This window comes from Mercenaria mercenaria, chromosome 19 (genome assembly GCF_021730395.1).
Source record: "Mercenaria mercenaria strain notata chromosome 19, MADL_Memer_1, whole genome shotgun sequence".
Lineage (NCBI taxonomy): Eukaryota > Metazoa > Mollusca > Bivalvia > Venerida > Veneridae > Mercenaria > Mercenaria mercenaria.
In genome coordinates, this window is record NC_069379.1 from 45,459,085 (window position 1) to 45,468,903 (window position 9,819).

Below are 9,819 nucleotides of genomic sequence, written 5' to 3' on the forward strand. Positions count from 1 at the left end.
ATATGTTTATACTTATTCGACGTAAAATAAATCTTCTTGTATCTAAATCTTCCCTTCTATTTTATCATAGTCACCGAGTTAAAGTGTGCGCGAGACCTAGTCAAAGAACCCATTATCTTTATCACCTCCATACTCTTGAAGCAACACACATTCTAAATGATATTTTATGTTTTCTCATTTTATACCTGAAAAAAGTATGCTTGTCCGCGGACACACAGAATCAAAAATGCACTTGTCCGCCGGCAAAAATCACGAGTCGGATAAGTTGGACATAGGAATCCCACATCCCTGCAGGGGTGGGTAGATCAAAGAACCTCGAGCATCAACAGTCCATAAAAAAGCACAGACGAACAGCCGTTTTCGTTTGGTTAGGTGTTTATCCATTCTAAGTTTGTATTTATCCAGCACTGTTTCCTATACCAGTTAGGAATTATCCTCAAATTTAAACCTACCTCATAATCAATACAATTTTTAAGCTATAAAAATCAATTTCAAACTTTGATACTGTTAAACATTGTCAGAGAGATATTTATGGAACTAATACATTTAATAAGTAAGGTCTTACTGCAATTTCTGGTACTTTAAAACAGTTAGAACATAAAACATGTCCATTTTGAAGAGTTTTTTGAGTACATTTTAATGAATTCCAGCCACATAATGTGACATTTCGATTGAAATATTTAGTACACAAAACATGTTATCAATACAGGATATTATGACTATCAAAAGTTTTACGCTAACATTGCATACTCACATAAAAACATGAAAAAAAGACAAGGAAATTAACTACATACATCGTCTTTCTGTCAGCCATGTTGGCACTGAGTTAGGGTCGCTGAACAGAGTTAAGATTATCCGGGTACATGGCGTGTTGCAGATGTAAGATTCTACAGCACATGCCATTGAAATACTCTGTTGGAAGGAAAACATGATACTATGTAAAATTTCAAAACATGCAGTGATATAATTCCTGTATGTCATATTTTACATATTTTTGTAACTTATTTAATTCATATTATTTCTGATAATATTTCAAAGGTAAAACACTTATGTCATTAATTATGTATTGATTCTTCAGGACAGGAAAACAGGATAAACAAAACTTTACAGTAAATATACGTCCATTTTGCCCTTTACCATTTCCGTCCATTCCATCAATATTTAGCGTGAATCAGTATGTACTTGTTGGATGTTTGAAGCAACCTGTCTGAGCTCTGGGCCGTAGCTCTGGGTCTGTGTTTTTGGTGCTCTGTGCTTCCGAGAAATCTACCCTTATACCTATCATCTTTTGATAACTCAGACATGAAAATTATTTGGATATTTGTATTACCAATACACGACATAAGGTTTTTTACTAGTTACATACAGAGAAACTCAATTATGCAGCATTTAATTGAAGTGAAACTTTTAAAAACCAGGATCATAGTCATGATATTACTTGAAATCAAATCTGTGTGTCTTTGATATATTTTGGATATTTAAAATTGTAATATCTGTTGTTTTTCTCCTTTTTAAACAGTCCTTGTGTGTTTCCAAATACATACAGTTAGCCGAACAGGCTTTCAAAAGGAAAATGCAGTGATATTTGATGTATATAACGCTATATCATTTTTCCATTAGTTGCAGTTGATGGAGATTTCCCGCTACTCAGTAAGTCTTTAGGCTGTTTTCGCGAAAACAGTTAACAAATACCTCTGAAAGATGTTATATTCAACCAATGATATTTTAGATAAAATCAAACAAATAACTTCCATATAGCACTATTTTTTTTATACAATAAGCTTCTTAAACAAAACGCAAGAAATTTTCGTCCCTGAACAGGATATATGACATGGAGGTTAACTCAATGTAGAACTGGAGCGCCTAAATATCGGAACATACCGGCTTCAAACAATCTGAACGAAAAGTATCTTAAATGGTTATATTTTGTAACCATGGTGATACTAACCCTAACTTATAGTCAGTTTATTATACATATTATAGATTAAATGCGTGCGGACATGCAATAATATGCGTATTTTTGCTGTGCGCTCCAATTGATAATCACTGCCGGGCACGCGCAGAAGACCACTCCAACTCTGCAACGAGCAACATCGTAGGTCATGGCGTTACAAACAGACAAAGACTTCAGGTTGTGTTATATCGTCTGTAACTCAATGTTATTATTTTTTTCGTAAAATAACGTCTTTTGAATTAGGAAATATGCAATAAGCAACAGAAAGGAACTACCCACATATTTAAATGTTTCTGGTTTTGCGTAAAACAAAAACAAACAAAAACAACAACAACAACAACAAATACTGCTCAAATCTACTACGCAGATATAATTCGTTATACGTCATTTACAGCATTAGAGTTATCTGATATCCGGAGTGTAAGACGGAGTTTTCCAGTCATGATAAAACATCGAAAAACCCGTCAAGAGTAATTTAAAGACGCCATTTTACACGATTTTCTTGTGTTATTATATCTCAAGCGCTCAAGAGAGATAGTTTGCCGTGAACATAAAACAGTTTCACGAGTATCAAGGTTTTACTCTCCATTGTTCTTTATTTCCATTATCAGGAATCGAATATCTCAGTGGTTTGTCAGTTCACTTAATTCCTGCTACATGCCACTTTGCTGGCCTCTAGACATTAACATTAAATCTGATTTGTAAAGTGTACAAACAGTTGTTCTACACTAATTGGCTTATTTGGTGACATTTGTCTTAAGTGATGCTAACGCTTAGCACAAAAACGTTATCTTCTAGCCAAGTTATAGATCTAAGTATGGCAGACCATGTTGAACCGAAGAGCTGAAGTCATCACGATCTAGTTTAAATGTATGCTAGGCCCAAATGCCATATTTGAAAATATAAACAATTGCTATTTAGTTTATATCGAAGAAGTATAAAATACAACTTATTTTTATTGTCCTTAAGTATTGACCTGACACTCATTAATCTTCGCCAATATTTTGGGACGTTTTCGTTATCTTACGCGATAGTTGTGTCCTACAAATATCTAGATTTATAAAAATAATCAATTTAGATAAACAACGTCACAGTGGTGTAGTGGTAAGCTCTCCGACTTGGAAACACGTTACCACTGGTTCGAATTCTTTTGTAACCATTTTTAAAGATATAATTCCTTGTGTTTGTATTTGTATCTATGATTATATTATTTTATGGAACATTTCTTTCTGTGTCGCTAACAACAGTTTGTAGAATTGTCCGTTGAATGAACGAATGCTTGTCCGGCCCAGAAGATTTTAAACGACATTATGTACGTAGAAAAATGTTAATCGATAGAATCTTGTAGAGTACTTCGTTGATAAATCATGATAAGTGCCTGTTAATTTTACAGATAAAATAAAAAAATAACATTTTGGTCAGACAGAGGACTCGAACACACAGCACTCAGATTAGTGACAAAACGCTTTGTCCGCACAGCTATATTTGCACATGATACATGATTGTATATAATTTGCTTTTCAATAGTTATACCGTTGATTAGGTTCGAGCACCGAAAATTAATTTAAGAAAACATACGGAATATTCAGGAGTGCCAGGTCAATACTTACGGACAATACAGCTTTTTGTTTAAAAAAAAACCCAACAATTAACTGGTTTACGTGTATTTACAGTTCTATGCATTAATGTACAACTAGTACACACATAAATTTTGTTTGTTTTGGGATTTACGCCGTTTTTCAACAGTATTTCAGTCATGTAACGGCGGGCAGTTAACCTAACCAGTGTTCCTGGATTCTGTACCAGTACAACCCTGTTTGCCGCAAGTAACTGCCAACTTCCCCAAATGAATTATCAGAGGTGGAGGTCGAATGATTTCAGACACAATGTCTTTAATCAAATCACCACGCGGAACATTCGGCCCGCTCAGGGATCGAACTCGCGACCCAGCGATCCGTAGACCAACGCTCTCCCTACTGAGCTAAGCGGGCGGACTGTACACACATAAAACATTTATAGTTGAACACAATATTAATGTGTACTACCGTTTGAAAACAGAAAGTTCTGCTAACAATCAACTGCATGATATTTAATTACGCTCTACATAAACAATCAACTGTTTCTGCATGATATTTGATTACGCTCTACATAAACAATCAATTGTTACTACATGATATTTCATTACGCTCTACATAAACAATCAACTGTTACTACATGATATTTGATTACGCTCTATATCAACAATGAGCTGTTACTGCATGATATTTGATTACGCTCTACATAAACAATCAGCTGTTGCTGCATGATATTTGATTACGCTCTACATAAACCATGAACAGTAACTGCATGATATTTGATTACGCTCTACATAAACAATCAACTGTAACTACACGATATTTGATTACGCTCTACATAAACAATGAGCTGTTACTGCATGATATTTGATTACGCTCTACATAAACAATCAGCTGTTACTGCAGGATATTTGATAACGCTCTACATAAACCATGAACAGTAACTGCATGATATTTGATTACGCTCTACATAAACAATCAACTGTAACTACATGATATTTGATTACGCTCTACATAAACAATCAGCTGTTACTGCATGATATTTGATTACGCTCTACATAAACCATGAACAGTAACTGCGTGATATTTGATTACGCTCTACATAAACAATCAACTGTAACTACATGATATTTGATTACGATCTACATAAAGAATCAGCTGTTACTGCATGATATTTAATTACGCTCTACATAAACAATCAGCTGTTACTGCATGATATTTGATTACGCTCTACATAAACAATCAACTGTTACTGCATGATATTTGAATACACTCTACATAAACAGTTAACTGTAACCACATGATATTTGATTACGCTCTACATAAACAATCAGCTGTTACTGCATGATATTTAATTACACTCTACATAACAATCAACTGTAACTGCATGATATTTAATTCCGCTCTACATAAACAATCAACTATTACTACATGATATTTAATTAGGCTCTACATAAACACTCAACTGTTACTGCATGATATCTAATTACGCTCTACATAAACAACGGTCTACATGAACAATTAACTGTTATTGCATGATATATAATTACGTTCTACATAAACAACGGTCTACATAAACAATTAACTGTTACTGCATGATATTTAATTACACTCTACATAAACAATCAGCTGTTACTGCATGATATTTAATTACGCTCTACATCAACAATCGACTGTTACAGCATGATATTTAATTACGCTCTACATAAACAATCAACTGTAACTGCAGGATATTTGATTACGCTCTACATAAACAATCAACTGTAACTGCATGATATTTAATTACGCTCTACATAAACAATCAGCTGTAACTGCATGATATTTAATAACGCTCTACATAAACAATCAGATGTTACTGCAGGATATTTGATTACGCTCTACATAAACAATCAACTGTAACTGCATATTTAATTACGCTCTACATAAACAATCAATGTAACTGCATGATAATTAATTACGCTCTACATAAACAATCAACTGTAACTGCATGATATTTAATTACGCTCTACATAAACAATCAGCTGTTTCTGCATGATATTTAATTACGCTCTACATAAACAATCAACTGTAACTGCATGATATTTAATTACGCTCTATATAAACAATCAACTGTAACTGCATGATATTTAATTACGCTCTATATAAACAATCAACTGTAACTGCATGATATTTAATTACGCTCTACATAAACAATCAACTGTAACTGCATGATATTTAATAACGCTCTACATAAACAATCAACTGTAACTGCATGATATTGAATTACGCTCTACATAAACAATCAAATGTTACTGCATGATATTTAATTACGCTGTACATAAACAATCGGCTTTTACTTCATGATATTTAATTACGCTCTACATAAACAATCAACTATTACTGCATGATATTTAGTTACGCTCTACATAAACAACTGACTGTTACTACATGATATCTAATTGCGCTCTACATAAACAATCAAATGTTACTGCATGATATTTAATTGCGCTCTACATAAACAATGAATGTATCATATGTAGTAGTAATCTTTATTTAATCATCATCAATGTACTTAGATATACACAGTATATACAAATATAACAATTCAGCATAAGTAATTTTTCACTCCTATGCGGAGTTATAAAGAACTACAGTATTGAAACGTATAATAACAGATGAAACTTAAACAACAATTATCTAAAAGGCTGAAAATGTCATTGCTTATCTGTTTATCAAAAACTGCCATAAAATGAAAAGTGTAAGAAAAGGTACTAATGCACACTAGTTAAGAAATAGTGGCATCAAAACTGTATGCACTTTGATCAGATCAGGGAGAACTTGATAAGCAAAAATATTTCAGCATATACATAAAACACTATATGAACTAAAACATCAGTACATTATTTACAAGGTATAAATTACTTACAAATTAAAAGTTGCCTCCGCATTGCATCAGTGGCAAACTTATCATCGAAATAATGTAGGTTACATTATGGGTGCTCTATGATAGACTTTGATTTTTCGGCCCGTTTCTCATTTTTCAAAGAAAGGTTTTATGTAACAAAATAAACTCATTTATTAAAGAAATTGATTTAACTGATGCACTTTGACTCATCGAGAGGTAAATATATTTAAAGATATTTTATTAACGTTCCCTGCATAGCAAGAGTTTGTTTATATATACATATTTGATCCAATTTAAGCTCTTCAAGCATTACAGATCATAAGATATGTCGTTTGAGTTAACGTTTGCGTGTATTTTCCTGTATTGAAGTATTTAATCAACATGTTATATTTAGATCAACTTAACATCTGATATATTTAAAGTTTTTGTCAAATAATTTCACGTTAAAATACACAGAAACAGTTATTGTAATACCAAAATCATTATATAATGATAGTATACAGTAGATATACACCGTCAATTGATATCAATGTTAATTTTGTCAGAGATCTTCTTTCGATACTTCACGCCTTATTTCAAGCTGAATACAAACACTTGATTTGATTCAAAACAACAGACCAGTATTCTAGACAGTTTTCTGTCATACCAAATTACATAAGGATTCTTGATACTATCTTTCTCTCCCAGGATCACTTCTATCTTCTGCTGCTCGGGTTCCAACTGAACAACTGTGTTACTGTCCTTACCACAGATAAACGCCTGACCTTTACCATCAGTACATATGCCTCTAGGATTTTTCAAGTCCCTTTTGCTGAACGTGTTGACTACATTACCAGTCAGATCCATCATAGTAATGTTATCACAATTCCTGCTGGTAACAAGAAGATGCTGACCATCATCTGTGACTGTGATGTATAATGGAACGGAAGATAATCCACTTATAGAATGATGTAGCTGACCAGCGTTGTTATACACTTCTATACAATAGGAAGTTGATTCATCTACATCACCACAACAGACATACAGTTTATCATCAACATAAACCATTCCTCTACAGTAGCCACCTGTACTGAATGATCGCGTCAATCTCAGTTTCTTATTTATAGTTATGTACTGAACTTTCTTAGCATAATACAAAGACACAGCGACCTCATCAGAACCAACATTACATATACTACGTGGTTCATTGGGCAGTCGTAGCGAATCGAGAAGTTTATATGACCGATCTAGTCTCTTCAGCTTCTTGTTGCCCCAATCAGCTAAAAGGAAAGTTCCGTCTGGTAACTGACAAATACCTGGTATATCACACACTTTAGAATCAGATTTCTCCTTTACATCAAATTTACCATACAGCTGTGTTTTGTATTTAACTGGAGACGTCTGTGAGAATGGCGTAGATGCACGTGACAGGCGCTCATGCGTGTCTGTGGCTACTGGTGAAAGTTGGCGTGCGTTCATATGGTTATCTGTAAAGGTGCCAAACTCTTCAAGTGATCTAAGGTATGGCTCGATTTTCGGGTCTATTCTAATGTTTATAGCATCTTTCTGTACCTTCTTCGAGATATTAAGAACTTCTTGCATAGCAGTACTTAAGAATTTCTTGTCGGTTTTGACTTGTACAAAGAGATCGCACTCATTATCTCCCTTGAATGACTCTAGCCCCTTCAGCATTTCCCCAGCTGTTGATTTCATGACAGTAAGATCTTTTGTATCTTGTTTGCAACTGCGTACGATTATATCCGCTTTATCATGTAAAGCATCGAGAGCTTTTTCCTCCAGGTCATCAAAGTACTTATTTACTTTTTTTCTAAAATCAGCAATAACTTTCTTGACATCTTGTCTTTCATTCTCGATACGAGAAATATCAGCTTTCCGGTCTGCAAGAACTCTAACGGCGTCGTTCAGGAGGGCACGTGTTTCCTGTTTGATACTTTGGTACTCTTTGCTTTTCTGTACACCCTTAGCCGCGTCTATCAAATGCTTGGTGTTAGCACAAATGCTGCAATTTGAATGATGCATTGATAACACCCAATTTCCAGATGTAAGTGTTGTTTGTAAAGGCAAATTTAAATTAATTACTATTAGCTGAATGCCTTTAATTAATCATTATTCAAATTTATGGAACATTTTTATAAATATTTAGTGTTTAACAATAACATTAGAAAACACTTCATTCGTCTGCATTTTCTTACTGTTTTACTACTAATTTTAAAACGAAATATAGTTGGGCTTTAACTGCATATGAAATATTAACACAAAACTACATTTTTAAAGAAATGAATGTCATTGCAGAATAACAGTGGCGGATCTAGAATTTAGGTTTAGAGGGGTCGCCAAATTTTGGCAGATTCCTCGGACATGCCTCTTTGGAACAACGTTCCAAAATATACCACAGAAGTTTGCGTAACATGGCGCAAAATTATTTGATACAATGTCATCTCATAAATTTGTAAATTAACAAAAAGCAATTCGATTGTAATGATAGCTTTGAGGTTCGACTGTCATCCCGTCCCGCCGCTCCATCAGTTATGAATACTATAAATATCATTTTTTACGAGCGAAGCGAGCTGAAAATATTCTTTTGTTGAATGATTGAGGTCTCGGTTTAGGATACAGATATGTATGCCCGCCAGATTTCAGAAGGAAGCGCGTGACGGGTGCGTCTTCCATTGGATTTTTTATACTTAACTAAAACCTAATCTAGACTGAAAACATACCTGTGCTCCAGAACCTTGCACGAGCTACAGCAGACGACATCATGGTTCCCGCAATATATATTAATGAGTTCACCAGGATGTTTCAAACATCGTTTCGTCGGAAATGAAACAACTTTAGATTTGGCCACTTTCACAAATTGGCTTTGGTCTAGTAATTGGTGTCTCGTGTTGAGCGGAAATTTGTTGTGACCCCTGACACAAGAGTCACACATGTAAACAAAGCATTCCTCACAATATCTGACAGCCTCCATGTTCTTTCCTTCGTTCTCACAAAGCGACCATGGAAAATCATAATACGGCTCATGTCCGCCCTCTAATAAATCTCCACCGGTAGCCATATTAAATCAAATCTGGTTAGATATGAAATTATGCGGAATACCCGTACATTAAGTTGTGTTAAAAAGTTGAATGTTATTATGAAATTTTGTTTCCCTGATAATCTACACTTTATAAAGTCAAGTAACAATTAAATATCTTGTTTATACTTTGAAACACTGATTATATATGCACAGCCACAGGATCTCCATTTTTACTTCCCTCTTCTTGACCTAGTATCCCGTTTATATACACGCTGATGCGTGATCAACATTATCGCTCACTTCATACATGTCTGAAATGTTACTTATCATCGCATGAACACTTCCCTCCGAAGTATTGAGATTACTAAACTCTGGTATCGCCACAGTTAGG

At 34.2% G+C, this 9,819-nt stretch overlaps 1 protein-coding gene across 1 annotated transcript; it reads right to left on the bottom strand.

Moving 5' to 3' along the window:
- Nucleotides 1-6,081: 6,081 nt before the first annotated feature.
- On the bottom strand, nt 6,082-9,611 carry LOC128550944 (uncharacterized). Its single transcript, XM_053531093.1, has 2 exons — nt 9,130-9,611; nt 6,082-8,411 (listed from the first exon to the last, which is right to left on the bottom strand). Exons 1-2 carry the CDS (start codon nt 9,465-9,467, stop codon nt 6,983-6,985), a joined length of 1,767 nt encoding a protein of 588 aa, XP_053387068.1. The 5' UTR covers nt 9,468-9,611; the 3' UTR covers nt 6,082-6,982.
- Nucleotides 9,612-9,819: the final 208 nt, after the last annotated feature.

Excerpts from the sequence above, each read along its gene's own strand:
- LOC128550944 (XM_053531093.1), bottom strand. The coding sequence starts at position 9,467 with ATGGCTACCGGTGGAGATTTATTAGAGGGCGGACATGAGCCGTATTAT. Across the intron at positions 8,412-9,129 it reads TGCAAGGTTCTGGAGCACAG|CATTTGTGCTAACACCAAGC; the intron begins GTATGTTTTCAG and ends TTCAAATTGCAG.